The 20,890-nt window shown below is 30.9% G+C and overlaps 8 protein-coding genes across 8 annotated transcripts; 4 read left to right on the plus strand and 4 right to left on the minus strand.

The window, feature by feature from the left end:
• Nucleotides 1-911: 911 nt before the first annotated feature.
• On the minus strand, nucleotides 912-2,030 carry LOC128392983 (CDGSH iron-sulfur domain-containing protein 1-like). Its single transcript, XM_053353078.1, has 2 exons — nucleotides 1,743-2,030; nucleotides 912-1,395 (listed from the first exon to the last, which is right to left on the minus strand). Exons 1-2 carry the CDS (start codon nucleotides 1,753-1,755, stop codon nucleotides 1,055-1,057), a joined length of 354 nt encoding a protein of 117 aa, XP_053209053.1. The 5' UTR covers nucleotides 1,756-2,030; the 3' UTR covers nucleotides 912-1,054.
• A 1,466-nt stretch (nucleotides 2,031-3,496) lies between these two features.
• Nucleotides 3,497-7,233, plus strand: LOC128392977 (uncharacterized). Its single transcript, XM_053353073.1, is given in 4 exon segments — nucleotides 3,497-4,203; nucleotides 4,881-5,024; nucleotides 5,102-5,316; nucleotides 5,319-7,233. Coding segments are annotated over 4 exon segments (1,143 nt in total). The 5' UTR covers nucleotides 3,497-4,018; the 3' UTR covers nucleotides 5,918-7,233.
• A 333-nt stretch (nucleotides 7,234-7,566) lies between these two features.
• Nucleotides 7,567-9,582, minus strand: LOC128392975 (uncharacterized). Its single transcript, XM_053353071.1, has 3 exons — nucleotides 9,371-9,582; nucleotides 8,579-8,722; nucleotides 7,567-8,513 (listed from the first exon to the last, which is right to left on the minus strand). The coding sequence occupies exons 1-3, from the start codon at nucleotides 9,580-9,582 to the stop codon at nucleotides 7,682-7,684; spliced, it is 1,188 nt and encodes a 395-aa protein (XP_053209046.1). The 3' UTR covers nucleotides 7,567-7,681.
• A 173-nt stretch (nucleotides 9,583-9,755) lies between these two features.
• LOC128392985 (ubiquitin-fold modifier 1) lies at nucleotides 9,756-11,043 on the plus strand. Its single transcript, XM_053353081.1, has 4 exons — nucleotides 9,756-9,895; nucleotides 10,305-10,439; nucleotides 10,507-10,572; nucleotides 10,657-11,043. Coding segments are annotated over exons 2-4 (273 nt in total). The 5' UTR covers nucleotides 9,756-9,895; nucleotides 10,305-10,437; the 3' UTR covers nucleotides 10,862-11,043.
• A 37-nt stretch (nucleotides 11,044-11,080) lies between these two features.
• On the minus strand, nucleotides 11,081-13,132 carry LOC128392978 (tumor suppressor candidate 3-like). Its single transcript, XM_053353074.1, has 5 exons — nucleotides 12,646-13,132; nucleotides 11,872-12,453; nucleotides 11,640-11,793; nucleotides 11,486-11,560; nucleotides 11,081-11,396 (listed from the first exon to the last, which is right to left on the minus strand). Exons 1-5 carry the CDS (start codon nucleotides 12,724-12,726, stop codon nucleotides 11,290-11,292), a joined length of 999 nt encoding a protein of 332 aa, XP_053209049.1. The 5' UTR covers nucleotides 12,727-13,132; the 3' UTR covers nucleotides 11,081-11,289.
• Nucleotides 13,133-13,502: 370 nt separating this feature from the next.
• On the plus strand, nucleotides 13,503-14,458 carry LOC128392984 (stefin-C-like). The gene is made up of 2 exons (XM_053353079.1): nucleotides 13,503-13,772; nucleotides 13,860-14,458. Exons 1-2 carry the CDS (start codon nucleotides 13,602-13,604, stop codon nucleotides 13,980-13,982), a joined length of 294 nt encoding a protein of 97 aa, XP_053209054.1. The 5' UTR covers nucleotides 13,503-13,601; the 3' UTR covers nucleotides 13,983-14,458.
• A 126-nt stretch (nucleotides 14,459-14,584) lies between these two features.
• LOC128392973 (rab5 GDP/GTP exchange factor-like) lies at nucleotides 14,585-17,696 on the plus strand. The gene is made up of 2 exons (XM_053353068.1): nucleotides 14,585-14,976; nucleotides 15,415-17,696. Exons 1-2 carry the CDS (start codon nucleotides 14,801-14,803, stop codon nucleotides 17,183-17,185), a joined length of 1,947 nt encoding a protein of 648 aa, XP_053209043.1. The 5' UTR covers nucleotides 14,585-14,800; the 3' UTR covers nucleotides 17,186-17,696.
• Nucleotides 17,697-17,980: 284 nt separating this feature from the next.
• Nucleotides 17,981-20,174, minus strand: LOC128392980 (thioredoxin-related transmembrane protein 2 homolog). Its single transcript, XM_053353076.1, has 6 exons — nucleotides 19,681-20,174; nucleotides 19,547-19,607; nucleotides 19,349-19,468; nucleotides 19,077-19,260; nucleotides 18,692-18,887; nucleotides 17,981-18,609 (listed from the first exon to the last, which is right to left on the minus strand). Exons 1-6 carry the CDS (start codon nucleotides 19,822-19,824, stop codon nucleotides 18,484-18,486), a joined length of 831 nt encoding a protein of 276 aa, XP_053209051.1. The 5' UTR covers nucleotides 19,825-20,174; the 3' UTR covers nucleotides 17,981-18,483.
• Nucleotides 20,175-20,890: the final 716 nt, after the last annotated feature.

Genomic DNA, 20,890 nt, shown 5'->3' on the forward strand with positions numbered 1-20,890 from the left:
ATTTACAACCAGGTGAGTGAGCGATATGTTTATATGGTCCCTCGAGTTGTGAATCTTAATCACAATTTAGATTTTTGTTAATTGTTGATTTAATTTCCATGATTATCAAAGGACAGAAAAAGTAATTAAACCAACCTTGACTTATTCACCCTCTTGTTGAATACAAAAAATAAAACATCACTTTGTTTGATCAGATGATTGTAAAGTTAATCATTTGTAACATGATGATAATTAAGGATTTTAATTGTTACTCTTATTTGTAATGATATGTGATACAAACAAATTGTTGATGATAAATTGTTTTCTTTTTGACTAATTTATATTAAATAATTTTCACTAATTGATTAGTTTCTTATGTAAACAATAAAGAGAGAGAGAGAGAGAGAGAGAGAGAGAGCGAAATTAAGTGAAGATTGTTCAATTAAATTGATTGTTAATTATGAGGAAGAAAAAGTTTTTATCGTCTCCTCTCTCTCTTAGTTAATTAATCTCAGGTCAATGTTAATTAGTATTGAGCAGAAAATCTCTGGATAATTTCAAAAATCGGTGATATTTTGCTTTCCACGAGATGGTGTAATCAGCGATTTCCTGGTGAACCAGAAAACTTTTTTCGGTTTCAGGTCATTCTGATCATTAGTCACATTCGGATATTAGAAGCTCTTTTCCACATTCTTATTCTCAATAATAATACCCGATCTCGATCAACAATTAGATCACATTTAGAATTGTATGTTTTACCCTCTGAAGGGCAAACTGGACATTGGTCACTTTCACATCTCGTTGGTGATGCGATTTGTTTTATGGATCCTCAAGTTTCCAATGTTAATCAAAATTCAGATTATTTATTGTTTCGCATCTCAAATTGTTTCATCAAATTATAGTCAAGTTAACCAATTGTGAGAAGATGATAATTAAGGATATTAATTGTTATTTTAAATCTGATGCAATTTCATTCTATTATTACATCAAATGTTAGCAATTACAATTGTAATTCTGTTTGAATCTTAATTGAAAGTGATTCGTTTCATTTCATTTCAGTTTACTTGTTCACTGGTCATTTCTTTTTCTTGTTGGTCAGTTGATTGTTTCGATTTTCTTGGTCTTTCGGGTGCATTTTTCTTTTAATGACCACTGGTCCAGTGTTATCATTGAACTCACGATTATAGTGTTTATGTGCCCCATCACAAAGCGGAAAAGTGGCCGATCTCCAACAGCGACATAAACTAATCCGATCTCCAAGCTCTTCGGTAATAAATGAATCGGAAACTTTTTGTTCACCTTTCCTAATGAATGGATTAATTTTCCCTAATTTTTTCAACTTATAATGAGTATAGAAAGCGTAGGCCAAGGCGACAGTGGTCAGTCCATAGGCCACATAGATTGAAGTCTCTCGACCTTAATGAATCAAAAAAAAGAAACAAATGAAAATGTTATCAATCAGTTTGTTAATCATTGTGAACATCATATTGATTTAGATTGGAAAAGGTTGACTGATCAACCAGAATAACAATCAGTTAACATGATGTTTTTTCATTCACAATTAAAGTCAGAATTGTGTACGGAAGCATTTGGGCACTTGATTAACTATTTACACTAAATTAGAGTTAAAATAACAATTAAAATCAATGAAAAAGTGAATGAAAATTTATATAAGTAAAGGAAAAAGTTATCAACTCTTTTCCACGTTTTTCTCATAACGATTTTTTTTTCTTCTCTAAATTGATCAACAATTAACTTCTTACCTTCAGTAAACATTGTTGTTAATTGTTATGAAATCACTTATTGGGTGTTGTTAGCAGGTTAATTGTGTCGTTTAGGATGATTGATCAAACTAATGGAATGGAATTGAAAATGAATAAAAAAATCAACAGAATCAAAGGTAAACAAAACACGTTTAATGTTAGCAAATAATCAACAAGAAAAAAAAGAAAGAGAAAAAGAAAGAAGAAAATTTAACATGGGTGAAGATGTTCAAGGTAATTTTGAATTAATAACAGTTAATTACCAAAGGAAGAAAGTTAATTGTTAACTTGAGTCGAGGAAATAAAAGATTAGATTAGAAATGAAATGAAAAGTTCAGACGTAATGATTATTTACTAAGGGATTACATCAAATGAGTGGATCTGATTTCGTTGTTATGGTTTACAATTAATAAGAAATTGGCAATTGGTAAAATTAGCATTTGATTTACAATCAAAATATTAATTGTATTTGAGTTTGAGTTTTGGTGAATGATTAGGAAATTGAAGGTCAAATTGTTTAATCATTTGATGATTAGTATCGAGCTACAATCAAGGGTAAATGACGATGGTTAGCAATTAATTGAAGATCAAGTACATAATGTAATAGTTTTAAGAAATTAACACTGATTAGAGTTAATTAACAGTAACAATTAGCAACGAGCATGAAAAATTGAATGTCCCTCAATGTTCATAAGTTTTCTTCAAATAATTTACAGTTTTTAAGAAGAACTCATTGTCGAGACCAATCGTTACATGAACATTTCGTCGAGTTGCGATAGAACATCGTTATGGCTTTTCATTTGGTTCTAAACGCAATTCGGTCTCAATAAGTTGACGGAATACGAGGTCACGATGATTCATTACTAACAACGATCTTTCTTTATTTCCTGATTCTCGTTTCTTTCTCTTCTCTATCAAATCATAAACATCGATAACCAAAGAGGGTAAATTGAAGACCAAAACTAAAATATCCTCAGATCGAATATTTCTAAGATTCTAGAGATTAACAGTCTTCTCTGGAATTGATCTTTTTCGGTTGTAACTGGATCAACTTCCGTAAATATGATTACATGATTATCATCATTGTCCTTAGGTTGATGGTCAAAAATTATCGATGGACAAATGTTACTATTATTTTCGTTGACTTGGACATTATCATCATCGATTCCATCACATCGGAAATAACTATTAAGTCAGAATAGTGAACGTAAGTACATGTATTTGGACACTTGATTAACGATTTATTTACTAAATTAAAGGTTAGATATTAATTGTGACACACAATTTGTGAGGATAATGAATTTTACTAATTAGTGTTTATCATTGAATTTACATTGCAATCAAAATGTTAATTGTGTTAAAGTTTTGGTGAATAGTTAAACTGAAGGTTAACTTGTTTAATCATTTGAATTATTATTGATCATTGATGATTAGGGTCGAGCCACAATCAAGGGTAGATGATGATTATCAATTAATTGAAGATCAAGTAATAGTTTCAAGAAATTAACACTGATTAGAGTTAATTAACTGTAACAATTAACAACAGACATGAAACAATTAAGAGGGTGATACGGATGAATAGTTAATCTGTTAAGGTTGGACGATTGTGACACAAATTGTTAACAATTTTAATATATTAACGCAACAATTAACTTTCTCCATCTCTACCATTAACAATCAACAATTAATTAATTGCTTTTTCAACTATATATTGATGGGAGGGATAATCTTTTAATCACCAAGTAGGAGTGGATCAGGTAATAGGTAAAAGAAAATGAAAATTTACCTGTTAATTTGATTCTTTATTTTGTTTTTTGTTTTTCTCTTTTTATTTTCTTAATTCAGTGTTAATCATGTTCGAGAAGGAAACTAATCAAATAATCAGAATTTAATACAATTAAGAAGAAAAAGTTCCATTCTGACCCAAGTTAATGGAGAAATGGTTGTTCACTTAAACTTTTATTTCCCTTTAATCAGTAACAATTTAAACTTCAATCATCCTTATTAACTTTCCCAATTACAATTGTTGATTGTCATTTGATTGTTAAACTTTTCATTTCAATCTCATTTCTCATTGTCAACTTGATCATATTAGATTAATGATAATCTCACCTTTGGATTAGAATTGTATTAATTTTTTTCAATCATCTTAATCTTGTGTTAATTGTGGTGAAAATTAAGTGATTTTGTTTTGCTTTCGTATCTCTGGTTATGATCATCAATTGATTTGATTTTGTGTTTACCCTGTGATTTAAATTGTTATTAACTGGATCACCATGAAAGATGATGAACCATCACCAGAAATTAAGGATAAAGTGATTAAAAGATATCAACAATTAGTTGATGAGGGTTCATATGAAGTTGGTGTTTCTCCTGATATTGACCCGAGTGAACCTCCATCTTGGTTTGATAATGATAAATTCAAACAATCACAATCAACTGCCGCCAAATATTTTCCCAGGTAAATTAGCAATTAGTCCAACAATTAACTAATTTCTCGTTAATCTGTTCATATAGATCATCCAATCAAAACTAAATCAAAGTCACACAACGAAACGATTACTAAAATTGTAATTGTTAGTTAAGCTTTTGTATCCAAATGATTACTTGTCATGATTGCTAATCAATTTTGACAATTTGTCGAACTCTTAATTGTTACAATTAGTTGGATTGTTGATAATTACTTTTTCTTTCCTTTTCCTAGTTAATCTAGTTAACCAATTGATCTTAATTGTTTCGGTGATTATACAATTGTATTTTTCCCTTTCAACTTCCCGGTAAAAAGTTTTTCGATAAATTCACTTGTTAGGTTAATTTAGTTAATAATTGTAATCACAATTAACCTTAACTTTCACTTTTTCTCACGTAATAAAACATTGAAAATGTTTTCCTCTTACAAACCAACCGGTCTTCAATTAATCTCATTAATAACAATCAACTAATCAAAATGAACCAAATCAAATACTGGACCTTATCCTTGACCCAAATCATTACCTTGACCTGTTGCTATTGAATAATTTATAAATATACTTTTATCAATGATTATGTTTAAATCAATTGATCTTTTAGAATGATAAAAGTGTATAATTAGTTAATTTAATTTCCATCTTTGTTATTATTTTTTCATCTTCGCAACAGTTTGAGTTACGCTTCATTTTCTGGACTTTTGATCGGCATTCAGATTCCACTTTTCCTTGAACCTTTACTATTGACTGGAACTCACGAAACAATACCAAAGTTATTTCGTCGATATTTGGACACTGTCCTTAAAGTTCATACTTGGTAAGAGTATTATGATTGAATCGATTTTCGTTATTTTTAGAATTTGTTTTCTTTTTATTTCTCCTTGTTCTCTAAAGGTACAATACTGATCCATTCGAAGTGGGAAGTAAATCGTACCAATCGCTGCGACATGTAAGACGAATGCACAATCATGTTACCAAAATGATGAACGATCGAACAGGTCGAATCGATGGCAAAGATAAACTTTGGGTCTCCCAATGTCAAATGGCGATGACACAGGCCGGGTTTTTCGGCCTCCTTGTCCTGGTTCCAAGTAAATGTTTCGCACACGGATAAGTGATAGTGAACTTGAGGATATCATTTACCTGTGGCGGGTATTAGGTTATCTTAATGGAATCCAAGACAAGTATAATCTTTGCTCAGGTGATCTGGACGAGACTCGTTTCTATCTTAAATATATCTTTACCTCGTTCGTGATTCCACAAATAGTACCTAAGCCTGAACATCCCTACCCAATTGGCCTGGAAGTGGCCAAAGGTATTGCCAATTCCCTTCGACCCATTAGACCTGCTATTCGTTGGCAGACAATCCTCTGCTATTGGTATGAGATTCTTAACATACCCTTCCCTTATAAATTGACCATTGGCCATCGATTGTTACTCGCATTTTCCAAGTTTTCATTCACTTTTCTATTTCGATTTCGATTTATGTACAATATGTTCAATCGAGCGCTAAAACGTCGTGTCCATCGAGCTGAACAATTTAAGACCAACATTGAGGCTTCTTTAGCTAAAAAATATCCTGACTCCAAGTACTCACCTGGTTGTCCGTATAAAATTAGCCTTGATTGGATTTCGTCAAAACCTTTGATTCCATCGGACATTCAACGAGATATTAATGATAACGATACTCGATTAAATGTTTCATCTTAATTTAATTTAATTGTAAAAAACGAAAGGAAATTAAACTGTCCATACAATTGGTTCACTTTTTTTTGTATAAAATAAGATTAAGTTTAATTATTTCACTTAATCAAACTAAAATTTACAATTATTTTGGTCAGTCGACCAACAATTATTAAGATGATCATTATTATCATGATGATGGTCAAAGCTAATCATTTCAGATCATTAAAATGGAATAGGAGAAACTTTAAATTGTTAATCGTTTCAAAAGTCATCACCTTCCAGCTGTAATAGTTTTGTTTTGCTTACAATTGATCATTTCTTACCTTGATTGTTGTTTTCTACTGATAATTAACCCACAACAAGGATAATGTAATCATCCATTGAAAATTAGGATACAAGAGTTCAATGAAACAATTAACATAAATGTTATTTAGCTAAACCTCATTAGATTATTAAGAATCAACTGTTGAAATAATTCCATTAAGATTCCAGGATTCCATTATGATAATCTAAAACCCCTGTAATCATCATCTACAGGGCAATTCAGCTACTTTGTTGGTTTTCTTTTCACAATTAATCAAAAACTAATTGACCGATAGAGTCCATATTTCGTCTATGGAAGTTTGACCGATACTCAATTGTCACATTTCAAGGTCAAGGTCATAAAGGTTATTCATGATAGAACGCATTTGAAGGTCATTTGAAGAACTTTTTGAAAACTAGAAATTTTTTAAGTCAAGTATTAGTAGTCAATTTGATTAATCGTGAACAGAAAGCCAGCAAAGTAGCTGAATTGCCCTGTATTTGAATGACATTAATTGGTTTCATTCAATTGTCCAGATCCTTTTGCATTCTTGCCAATATTGTATCATAATTTGCATCCGAATTGCATCCATCTTCAAAAGCTTTTCCAATTTATAAAGAGTAGCGATTGGTTAGGTTAGATTAGGTTAGGTAACATTTTTTTTCTGTTTCAAAGTTAAATCCATCTAACATTCTATCAAATCCTTCAAAAATGACCTTCTATCCATTTTACGAAATAGATTTAATGAATTAATGCGAGCTAACGGAACAAAAAATCTTAATTCACAAGTTGGTAAACAATGTTACTATACATAAAGTTTCGTCATAAACATCAATCATTTCTACTCAATTTCCATCTATTATTGATTTTTCTGTCTCTAAATTTTCTCTCGTTCTTTCATAAGTAACCTTTATGACCTTGAAATATTACAATTGATTTTTCTGTCTCTAAATTTTCAATTGTTTTTTCAACAGGAAAAGTTGTGAAAGAAGGTGAAGTGATCGAATCTAAATCAATGGAAGTTCCTGAAAAATCAGTTCAGAGAAAGGTCATATCCATGAGCCCGCTACGAAAGTTCTTGGACCAAGTAGCTCTATATATGGGAGCATCGGCCGCGGCAATCTCGTTAATCGATCTTTTGGAATCTCTTTTAAGCCATTTATGTACCGTCTACGAATGCTAAAAATTTTTTTATAATAACAATTGAGCTGCCCAATTTAACAAAATGGTTACAATTAAAATGAATCTTTTAATTTGCTTTTGATTAGTAATTAATTACTTATTTTGTACTAATTAAACTTGCTACCTGTAAGATGAAGACACTAAATTAACAGATTAGATTTAATTATTTTCTGTCTTAGTTGGTAAATCAATTGATTAATATGAATTTATCTTTGAGCAAATAATTAGTTAAATATCAATTAATACATTATATTTGCAATAATTATTAGTGAATTATTAGAGATTAATTGATCAAAGCTAAACTACTTTGATTTGAGCAATGGATCATTATGATTATCATCTAATTGTTGATTATCAATCTCATGAGGGGTAACCACATGATGAGTCAGTGAATCTAAGGTGACACTGAATGGACAAGATGATGGTTTGAATAATTTATCGTTATACTGGTCAGCTAATCGTTTCTCAATTTGTGAACAATTTTTTTCTGCCCAAATTAGTCGTTGTTTTGTCCTCCAATTAAGAAAATTGTAGATTAACCTGAAACCCAAAAGCTTTTGAAAGGTAAACTTCATCAGAACCAAGAGGATTTGATGGAACCAGGTAAGGTCAAAAGTGGGAGGTAAGGGAATACCGATAATATTGTACCAATAGGTTAGATAGACATGATATCTAATATTGGGCTGCATTGGACGGAAGGCATCTGAGATTCCCTGGGCAACTTGATGGCCAATCGGATATGGATGAGCTGGAATCGGATTAATTTGAGGTTCAATGAATTGTTTGTTTATATGAAGTAGATAAGCTTGAGTTTCCTTTAATCCTCCTGAGCAGAGATTGTACTTGTCTTGGATTCCATTAAGATAACCTAAAACCCGCCACAGATAAATAATATCTTCGAGTTCATCATCAGTTATCCCGTGGGCTCCACAATCTTTACTGTATAAAATGAGAAGGCCGAAAAATCCGGCCTGAGTAAGCGCCATTTGAAATTGTGATACCCAAAGACGATCTCGACCTGATTGTCGATCAGTTAAATTGTTCATTAGTTTATAGATTGATTTATGCATCGAACGGACAACTCGTAATGATTTATAAGAGGCACTTGATTCATCAAAAGGATCACTTGTATACCTGTTAATTGAGGAAAATTTACAATTTAATCAACCACGGGACAGAATTTGATTCAATTGAATTACCATGAAGATACTTTGATCGACGTTTCCAGGTAACGTTTAAATAATTTAGCAACATTTTCATGATGACCAGTGACCAGAAGAGGCTCCAGAAATGTTGGAATCTGAATTCCAAGTAATAAACCACAAAAGGAAGCAAATTTAAGACTGAAATAATCAAGAGAAAACAAACAAATTGTAGTTAATTGAGAAAATGATTGTAATTAGAGTAGAGAGAGAGAGACAGAGACAGAGAGTAAATCATTATCAATATTTAACCAAAGGTTCTAATTAGTTAGACTTGTTTAATTATGATCAATCAAATCGAAATGTGAAATCAACATTTAAATTGAAGAGGAACAACAAATTAATTACACAAGGCTAATCAATAGCAGTTTGAAAGGTGAACAATTAGTTGAGTATTGATATTTACTAATAATTAGTAAGATATTTGATTATGATTAAAGGGTAAACGAATTTAAATAGTAATCAATTTAGAGTGATAAGCAAATTGAACAACACAATTAACTGGTCAAGTGAAAGATCTGATAATTAAACATAAGCCCTAAGATTCACTGATATGATTAAGGTCATGATTTAACCTTCGACCTCTAATTGTAATCGTTTTTTACTGATTTTGTTCATCATTTACGTGAGATAATTTTGAGATAATTTCAGTCAATCTAATCAAGTGAAAGGATTTAATTGAAAAATCCTTTAGGAAACAAATAAAGTGAAAGATATAAAAACAATGGGATTTGAGTTAATTGCTGTTCGACAGGAGTTATTATTAATAGAAAACGTTAATTAACTAACCTTAATGAATATTTTTCCGCAGTTTTCTGTGATCTTATAAATCGTTGTTTATCAAACCAGGTTGGTGGTAAATCGGGATTAATATTTGGATCAACACCAATTTCATACGAACCCTTTTCCACTAATTGTTTATATCTGGTTTTCACTAGAACATCAATCGACTGATTGTTGTTGTTAATTTCTCCATAATCTTCACCTTCTATCTGTTTCATGTTACAGAAAAGTTAACAAAGTAAATGAATGTAAACACTTAACAAAATAGTGACAATAACGAGTAACAATTAACAGAGATTGAAAATAATCATGGAAACATGAGGATTCTGGTTGTGTCTGAAAAGAAATCAAGGTTAACTTGTTTTCTTTTTCATTTTTTGAAGGTTTTCCCTTTTTCTCCACTGGATCTACTTGATTTTCTTGATTTCTGACAATCAAAATTAATCAGGTTCACAATTGGAACATTTAATTACAATCAAGGTGTTTCAATCGAATTTCAAACGACAATTAACTCACGAGAGAAAACAAAAGGTAAATACAATTTTCTTTCTAACGAACAAATTAAACAGCTGATTAAATGGATTCGATTCCATTTGGATTTTGAAAGAGAACTTTTTTCTCTCACAACAATTAACTAATTGTTTCTTTTTCCCTTCGCCATTTGTTTATGTTTTACTTCACCGGTTAATTGTTGTCACTTGATTTTCTAAATCGTTACAATTGATTACAGATTAGAATTCAAATTCACCGCGATCATCAAGTAGCAACGGTTTGTTATTGTTTCTTCAATGGTTTCGTTTTCGTTTGATTTTATTGTTACCTGATTGATTTTCAATCAATTTCTATGGTTATTTAGTTCATTTAACTAATCAAAGAAATTTAGAAAATAATTAACTAAAGTTAAGAATATAAAATTGCCTTTTCTCTGCTCCGCCCTTAGAGTTAATGGTTACTATGTATTCGTGGCGTTGGTAGACAACAAAATCTCAGCTTTTTGTTTATTTCTCATTCTGGTGACTATTTTTGACTTAATTGTATCTCTTGTTTGTTGATTGTTCCAAGAAGAAAACACCATGTAAGTTAATTGATTATCTTAAGATGTTCCTTGATTGTTAATTATTATTTCCTCTCTCCTTTTAAAGGGCTTCAGGAACTAAGGTTACTTTTAAAATAACGTTAACATCTGATCCCAAGTTACCATTTAAAATGTAAGTTAATTTAAGATTGATGAATGTGTGTCACTCTGAGTTAATTGATTACGATTTGATTTTGATTTCTCTTCTTCTAATTAGATTAAAGGTACCCGATGTCACTCCATTCACGGCGGTACTTAAATATGCTGCTGAAGAGTTCAGAGTTCCTCCAGCAACCTCAGCAATTATCACCGACGATGGTGTTGGTATTAATCCTTCACAAACGGCTGGTGATGTTTTCCTTAAACATGGATCTGAATTAAGATTAATTCCTAGAGATAGAGTTGGTTTTACACTAATTTAGTGAGTTCAACTCTTTTGGATTAGTATCATGTTTTGGATTACAGAAAAGAAAACGAAAATCTCTCTCTCTCTCTCTCTCTCTCTCTATGGTGTCCACAGTATTTGTCTACCAAAATGTAGACCAAATGTTATCTTGATTATGGAATAACAATTATAAAGATCACTATTTATTCCCCAATTTAACTGAAGTTTAAATGTTGATTTGAAATGAGTGAAAGTCTTTTAATTGTGTGAAAAAATTGAGTAATTTTTTTATTCTCATAATGAAAACATCCAAGATGTCATATAATATCCAATGGTTTTATCAGCAAAATTATTGGGAAAAAAGAACCACAGATTTTATATTATATAGTTTAGCTTAAATTTATACCAATTTTTTAAGATGACCGGAAGTTGTGTTTCTAATTTTCAATTATTCCAGAAGAAAAGTTATTTGAATAAGAAACTATATGGATAACCGTGAGCTTTGCTTCGGAAAATGGAAAGTAAAAGACTGAAAAAAATTAGAGTTGATCCTAAGCCGATTATTGCAGTAACTATTGAGAGATAGAGTGGAGAAAATTAATATTAATCAATTGAATTTCATTTTGATACAAATACAGAGATCAAATTGATTGAGACTTACTCTTTCTTTTTCTTTGGTCAGTTTTACCCTTCATGGCTTCAGTAAGTAAAATCATTCCAGCACAAATTGAAACATCTATTAGCAAGACAGACAATAATTAATTAGATAATCAAATGTTGACAGTAATAATTTATCGAGATGCAATTAAACTTACTAAGTAAAATGATAATATAAGTTTCAATGACAAACTGAGCACTAGAACTATTGTGAATATAAGTCATTCCGGTTCCTTGACGATTTCGGGTCATCAAAGGTGGTCCTCTAATGTGATTCCACATTTGCCCTGAAGTCATAACGAATACAATAAACTGAAAGGAATATGATATAAACAACATGATTAGAAAATCGAAGTGTAAAATTAAAAGAATCACAACAAGAATACTAACCAAAGATATCATTGCCCAAGAGTTTCGGTTATACAAAAAGTCAAGATTGTTCCGTTTTATGTATAATAATGAGGCAAAAACCATCATGAGAGCCATAATTGCCAATGTTGTGGAATAATTTGGCGGTCTAATTACTCTAATTGATACTTGTGACAATTCGGACACCCATTTACCAATTGTCTCTGCAGCATAGCCTTTCCTTTCAATTTCCATAACCTCGGGTGACTTAAGTTTACCCTTTTCAGAGAAGTAAAGGAAAACCGGTGCTGATCCAATACCCAATTGTTGGAAAACATCTGATCCTTCATCAAAATCAACCATTCCAAAGAATAATTTACTGGAAAATGATGGGGAATATCTCCAAGAATTGGCAACAATGGTATATTCTTCCATGGCTAATCGGCAAACGGTACATTGTCGGTGTGGGGACAACGCAGTTAACATAATCACAAAGGAGTAATTACGAGGTAAACTTTTCGCTCCAACATATTGTCTAAATTTATCTCCATTTAAACGTATCACTGGTTTACGAAGGGACAATTCTGTTAATTGTTCAACACGTTCACCAAGTGAAAGTGAACTCTAAATGAGAGAGAGAGAGAGAGAGAGAGAGAGAGAGAGAGAGAGAGAGAGAGATTTAATCAGTTAATCAAAACAGAAAAAAAGAAAAGAAAAATATTCTATTCTCTTTGTAAAGAAAAACCAAAACAAACCCACAAGAGAAAATAGAAAATCTAATTGATTTATTATTCCAATAGATTAACATCAACTTACCTCTGATTTTTTACGTGCACAGGAAACACTTGTAGTTAAATAGAATAGAAATATAATTGTAATCAATTTAATTGTGAACATTTTGTTTTCTAGCAAAAAAAACCAAACACAAATTCAATTGCTTTGAATAGGAAAAGGAGACCAGTTTTGTTTACTATACAAAATGAATGGTGACCAACACACACCAAATGTTTGATTGTTTTATCACCAAACAAATTTAATTAATGACACCAAGTGAATTTAGTTAATTGAACGTTGACACAACAAGTAGAATTGAAAATAATTTAATTAAAATCAATGTGGTTGATTAAATGATAACAATCTAAATGATAGAAAAACAAAACTGTTGCCAACGAGAGACCAAAGAAAAGTGAATGAGCTTTGATATCGACACGTCAGACATTAAAGATGCTCAATAAACCGAAAACCGATCAACACATTTGATGGAAATTAAATTAATTCTATTTCGAAGGAAATTAATTGATTTTAGATGGAAAATTAATTTACATCTGTAATTAAGTTGATTTTCTATTCGATTGGAAGTTAATTTTATCTCTTTGTTTTCATTTGTCTTGAAAATCAAAAGGAAACTCAATCAATACAAATGGAACAATTTCTTTCATTTCTAATTGAGAAAATGTTCCAATACTTATTGAATAATCTTCCTCGTCATTTTCTCGACTTTAATCAGTTTTAACTGATTGTTTATCTATTTTCGTTAATTGGCGATCAGTTAATTACAATTAACTCTTTAATTGTTGTGTTTGAATTTTGAGAAATAAAAATTAGTTACTAAATAGATTGATAGATGGCGTTAGTTTTGGAATTTTTGGAAAATTAATTTTTTTTCATTTCTATTTAATTGTTTTGTTTTCCATTGAGAGTTGAAGTCTAATTGTTTAATTTGAGTTTCTTTGATTGTTTGATTTTTTTTTCTTCATTAATTTTCTTCGAAAATGGTTCTCTGTGGTGGTTGGAGTGATGTCAAAGAAGCTAATGATACTATTCATGGAATAGTTTCTCAGTTAAAAAATGAACTTCAAGAAAAAACCGGACGACAGTTTGACCAACTAACTGCTCTTCAATTCCGAAGTCAAATTGTCTGTGGAACTAATTATTTGATCAAAGTAAGATTTTTATTATCGACTAATTGACTTTTATTCTTTGTTTTCATTGTTGGTTCTTTTTCTATTCTTTTCTTTCTCTTTCGTTAGGTCAAAGTCAGCGATGATGAACATATCCATGTTCGGGCTCATTTACCACTTCGTAGTGAAACTCCTTCCTATGTTGACCATAAAGACAAATTGTCAGCCGCCCATGATTTGGAAACTTTCTAAATTGTAACCCTGTTTTCCATTAATTTTGCTTTCATTTTTCACAATTCCTATATATCAAGTGTTCAATTTAAATCAATCTTTCAATGGTGATAATTTTATTTTCTAAACAAAACACAATTACACCCATTGACAAAATCCCATTGGTAAATCAATCAATCCTCTTCCTCCTCCAACAACAACAATATATTCAAGTAATAACATAGACCAAACCCTTGGTGTATATTACAATTGACTAAATCTAATTACATCTGGAAAACAAAGTAATAATCATCATCATATTTCACTCAAAGGGAATAACAAAAATTTCCCAATAAACAGACAAAACATGAAGATGAAAAAAAAACAATTAACCAGAACCAATATAACCATCGAAATTTTCAATCTTCTAGCAAAATGATTCAATAATTATGTAAACAAACGAAAAAAAATATATTCTTTCCAAAATAAAAATAAAATCAGTTAAATTCTAAACAAAATGATCCACAATTAGAATTAAATTATCGCGGTTTCTGTTCAAATCTAAGAAGAAGATGAAAAAAGTAAACAAACAGAATCTAAACTCCTGCTCTTTTCATTTAATCTTCACATCAACATGATCGATGTTTCCAATTGGAATTGTTTTCACCTATTTATTAATAGAATTTAGTTAACCTGTTTCACTAATTGTTCTCATCAACCAATAAATCGTATTAATCAATCGAGACGAAGAAAAAAAGGAAATTAAAACAGAGTGAAAATAATAGTGTTTTCCTAATTCACTTTTCTCTTCACAATTTTGGTTAAGGTAAAAATCATCAGGAAACAAGAGAAAAGGATAAATGATGAAAAAGAGTGGAATTGTTTTCGATGATAAAAATCTCCTATGTAAAGCTAATTGTGGATTTTATGGTAATCCAGAATGGGATGGATTCTGTTCAATGTGCTACAAAAATCGTTCTTCTTTAATTAGATTACAACAATCAACACCATCATCGAAAAATTCATTTGGTAAAAGGTTTGTTTTCATTTTCTATTCTCTTGTGATCTTTGTTTTTCTTTCCATCTTCGTGTTAATTAGTCATCTATTTTTCTCTCTCTCTCTCTTTGTGTTTATCTTCATCATCATAATTATCATTATCTTGTGTTCAACAGTTGGTAATACAAATTGTGAAGATCACAAGTAAATAATCAAATGAAGATGTGAAAATTAATTTCTCTCTTGTGACTCAGTTGTATAGACACTTGACTTTATTTTCTTCCATTTTCTCTTATTCTTTGTGACTATTTTGTTTCTCTTTGTCTATTTTTCTCTCAAATTTCCACTGATTTAATCTCTATTCTGATGTTTTAACTTTCACCATTTCATCATGGTTCTAATGTCTACCTTTTCTTTTCTTTCACCGACCAAAAAACGCTGTTGCTGTAAAAATAATCTATCGGATTCTCACCAAAGTGATTCACTGGCTTCTCTCAATGATAATCTACAGGGTTTATCATCTTCGTCTCGTCTTTCACCAATTCTTGGTTCATCTGGTTCTCACAATTTATCGGGCCACTTAGCCGCTGGAAGCACAACAACAACAACAAATTCTTCATCGTCGAGTCAACAACATACGCCAACATCAACTTCGCCTTCAAGTTTCACCAAATTTGAGGAGAAAAAGAAACAACAAGTTGAAAAACGATCTAAAACTTTACGTTCTATTTTTAAATTATCTTCCAGAGGATCATCTGGTCTTCGAGAAGGATCCAATTCGAAAACAACTCCAACTACTGGTTCTATTAACAGTTCTCTTCCAGCCTCAGCCGCAAGTCGATTAACTGCCCTGAAACAGCAAAACTTTTTCAGTCTTGATTCTCTGTCATTAGCTGGTGATGATGTTCTCAATCGACTGACCTCTAGTTCAGTTGGGTCAAGTGTTCTTAACACTCTTACATTGAACAGTAGCTCAACTGATGGACCATTGGAAGATATTCACAAACAAGTTGCCAAAGTTGTCGATAAATTGAACACTTTGTCCACCATTGAAGAAATGAGTGAAATCGTTTATGAATTTTATACTTCAATGGCTGAACGATTCTCGTCCAATCCAATCTACGAAGAGGTTGTCCAAGAATCTATTGATCAGTTGGTTGATTATACGGAAACGCGATTACTTAGCTCAATTCATAATTCAATTTTTACCCAAATCTTGACGGAAGATGAAGAGAAAGATCTTATTATGCAGAAACGAATTAAAAGTTTAAACTGGATTATGACGGAACATCTTGAATTAGATCTTGACCTGAGGAATCCCGAGATTAGCGATATCCTGGATAAAGCAATTTCCGATATAATAGAAATGGGCTCAAAGCAAATTCCTCTTGAAAAGCTTGAATGTATTGTTAACTGTTCAAAAGCCATTTTTGATCTGCTTCAGGTCGCTCGTAATGGTCCCGTTTCAGCGGATCAATTTTTACCCGCTCTTGTTTTCGTAGTGATTAAAGCTAACCCACCGTTACTTCATTCCAATATTAAACTGATCAACCGATTTTCCAATCCAAGGCGTCTCATGTCCGGTGAAGCGGGCTACTATTTCACGAACCTTTGCTGTGCCGTTGCATTTATCGAGAAACTCAAAGGTGAATCACTAAACTTATCCGAAGATGATTTTAATTCTTACGTTAATGGTGAAGCACTTCCACCAGGTTATATTCAACAATCAGCTTATCTCAGTGAACCTTTACGGATAATGTATTCGAATGCTGTTCTCCTTAAATCCTTGTACGAGAAACATTCACATTTTGATAGCGAAGTTATCGAATTGAAAGAGAAGATGAAATCTTTTCGAGACTCGATGATGTCCAAAATTGATGCCGTTTCCAAGGTGCCCCAAGTGACCGTTAGCCAAGAATTACGAAGAAAAGTTTTCGGATCCCGAGTAACCTTATCACCTCTTTACGATGATTTAACTCAACCCGAAAAAGAGGGAATCCTGGTTCAAATTGAAGAAGATTATCCAAATCCTAATCCACCTTCACCACCATCTTCATCTTCAACGACAATATTTACACAACAACAACAATCATCATCATCTCAATCAACAACAACAACAACAACAACGATCGATGCAACATCTAATAACGATTTATTCAACAATCCAATCATGTCCGGTCAATTTGACGCTGATTCTGAACAAGTTAATCTTCCCGAACCTCTATTACCCGAAATAATACAAAAATGATGACGATAAATCAAGAAGAAAAAGGCGACACAATTTAGAAAACAAAATCGAGGAGAAAAAGCAAATTAATCTTAATCAGTTTTCCAAAAAAACAATTAATTCCACTGCTCATGTTAAATCATCGTAATTTCCACTCTACAGTTTCCATTTTTCGCCCTGTGTCAATTTCTCCGCCGAGTCTTTAGTGTTTCTATTTTATTATATTCCTCTCATACACTAGTCTTGTTATCGTAGTGAATTATTATCAAGTATTAATCACGATTGAGTTTAAATTGTTTTTAATCCTCCGAATTTAACTCAACACGTGGTTAAATTGTGCTTCAATTGTAAATTATGTTTCTCCTTTGTTGTAATTTTTTTCCCCTTTAAATGGACAATTTTTTTTCTCAATCAAGCATTTACTTGGAAAAAATTTTCTTTTTTGTCAATTTTTAATTGTTCACTTTTTAAACTCAAATTTAACTCAATTTAAGAATCAAATTGTTCATCCAAACAATTTAATTATTACTAATCAATTGATTGCAATTTCTTTACTCTCAGACTACTGTCTTTAAACACTCCAAACAATTAACTTTTGCTTCCTAAATCAAACAACCGAATTATTTTTGTTAATTGATGATCAACAATCAATTCTAATTATAGTTTATCTAAATCACGTTTACTGTTGATACAAAATCACATGTTTTAATTGTCGTTGATTTGATGGCAATAATAATGATTGATATTGACATGGAGAAGCGAAAAATAAATTGTTTGTTATTAGGGAGGAAAAGATAATTAGTTTAAACAAAACAATTTAAATTGTTAACTTTTAATTTGATTAGATGGATAGTAGAAATTTGATTTCTCTATAATTAATTTGACCAGTTGCCTAATTACAATTAACCAATGGTAATCAAAGTTTCATCTTAAAGTATCTTCCAAGGTAAATATTATTTATCGTGATTAAACATTAATTTAAGGTAACAATTAGTGTATTAATTGCAATAATAATTTTTGTGTCTATGAGGTAGCACAAAAGTAAATTAATGTTTCCATTACTAAAATAACCTTAGATTAAATAATGATTACTGTTGTGTTAATTTACATTGATTGTTGTTGAATAGAAAGCAAATTAAAACTGCCGACTAACATTTTCCATTATACAAAATCAATTGATTGGTTGTATTTATGATGATGATGATGATGATCCATTGATTTATGGGTAAGCAAATTGAATTGGATAGAAAAACAGAAATTAAATGAGAACTAGAAAAACACAGATTTAGTTCATTAATTGTGATTAATCCAAAAGTTAATTATTCATCTTTCAAATGTTGTTGTGATGATTTAGATTGTTGCTTCTTTGTTTTACTTTTCTCTTTGAGGGCTTTCTTACAATGGTCATGTAAAGTGGTCAATTCAAATGTAGATACAACATTGGCCTGGAAGGAAAGAGAATATCAAATTATTGAAATGGATGGAAGAAAAAAAATAATAATAATTTATATGGAAAATTAAACTTACATAATTAAAATTAAATGTGACAAGTTTACCGTTATTGGAAACTAATGGTCTTCTCATTTGTTCTTGACCATTTTTGAATAAAATTAAGGTTGGCATTTGTTTACTTAATGGTGATGTGTTGATCTTAAATTTCGCTGCGATTTCGGGATTACGAGATAATTCAACTTTACCAAATTTTAAATTGTCCAGGGCGTAACTGGTAGATTATAATCAATGAGAAGGGAGGAAAAAAGATGGAGGAAAAAGAGAGAGAGAGAGGAAGAGAACAATAGTTTGGTGAAGAAAAGTGATTGAATTAGTAAGAGAGAGAAGAAAAAAAGATAATTTAATAGAAATATAATAGATTTTGATTAGAATGATAGTGCAGACTTTTTGATAGACTTACTTGGCTGAAATTTCTGAAAAGGTTGGTGCAAATTCAATACATGTTGGATTCCAAGCTGCATAAAGTTCAATCAACCAGGTAGTTCCTTTTTCACGTTTCAAACTTTCATCAAGATCATTTCCACTGAAATAAGTCATATTCTCGGGTCCCTTGTAACATGGTTCAGGTAGAAGAAGAAGATGAACTAAAGGTAGACAGATTAAAATAGATTAGAAGAAAAGGAGAAAGATCGAAGATCGAAAATGAATGTAAAAGAAAACACATTCACTCACGAAGACAAAGAACAGCGAAAATAACACCATACAATGGATCAGCGAAAAACCATAAAAGGACACCAGCTAATTTCGCAAACATACAAGCGGTTCCAACGTACGGAAGGAAATTAACAGCACCTTTTAGAGAAAACGATGAAAAGAGAATTAGATTGATAATTGGTAACAATTATATTCCAAATTCTATGGCGAACAAACCTTGCTTCCTAGTTCTAAATACGATGATGACTGCAGCAAAGAACATGATTTCACTTTCTTTCTGTTAGAAGAAGAAATTAAAAATTATTCCATGAAAGATATAAGCTAATCAACTAGTGAAATATTATACTTACGTGATTTAATATGCAAGAATCAAACAAATATGTACAAAATGGATGAACTTTTCTCATTAAAATGAATGAAAGTGAAAGTAAAATGTTGACCAGATAATGTGGATGTAATACTTTACGTAGATCTCTCAACGAAACAAGAGCCATGATAATTTTTTGAGATTTTTCAAGTTAATTATGACGTCGAATATGGAAACAATAAATACGAAAAGTTAATCGAGATTACAGATTAAAAGAAATAAATTAAATAACAATTAGTGAAAGGTCATATCAGTGAACTACGAGGAAGAAAAAAAAACTGAGAAAAAGATGAAAAAGTCAATAAGAAGAAAATAAAATCAAACAATTTTCTTGAGAACACTTGAAGAAATTATCAAATTCAGATTCAATCACAGAATCTTATTGATAATAAATTTAATACAATAACGAAAACAAAAAGAATCACAATCAATCAGTTAATAGAAAGTAATTAAATCAATGGAAATCAAAAATCCAATCCAATCAACAACAAAAAAACTCAATCATCAGCTGATTCTCAATCTCACTCTTATCTTACATTACGAAAGATACAAAGTTCTCTATTTATCACACTTATTTTTTCGTTTATCGACCAATAGAAATCGTCGAAAATTTTTCTTGTCGAATTGAAACAAATTGATTTTCTTTTTGTCCCTGAGGGGAATTGTAATTGTGGCCGTTCATAAAAGTGGACTTAATCAATCGAATCAACCTTGGCCAGTTAATACATTTCATAATAAAATCGATCAGTTTAAGATCAAATTATCACCGATTAATTGACTTCAATCGACAGAACGTCTTCCCATTTCCAAGAATTTATTAATAATCAACAAGAACGATTAAAAAGAAAACGAATTTGTTTTCTATTTTCAACAATTTACTAATTACCAAGACAGAAAAGGCCCAATGAATTCGAGATGGCAATTGACAAAGACGATTTGATTGTAATGATTAGAAAAAGTTAATCAATTTCACTCGAAACAAGTTAAACTCGTAACTGTGATTGTTTTGCATTTTTCATTTTGGTCTTGATTAAGGTAAGAAGTTGCTTGATTTAATTTTTTAATCAAATCAAATTCGAGATGCAAATTAATTGCTTCACATGTCAAGATTTCTTAATAATGTCGTATGATTTGAATTGCTCAATTGAATTAATTTCATTTGAATATTAATATTACCTTTTTCCTTGATTTTT

The sequence above is a fragment of the Panonychus citri genome, unplaced genomic scaffold (genome assembly GCF_014898815.1).
Source record: "Panonychus citri isolate SS breed McGregor unplaced genomic scaffold, ASM1489881v1 Contig00138, whole genome shotgun sequence".
NCBI lineage: Eukaryota > Metazoa > Arthropoda > Arachnida > Trombidiformes > Tetranychidae > Panonychus > Panonychus citri.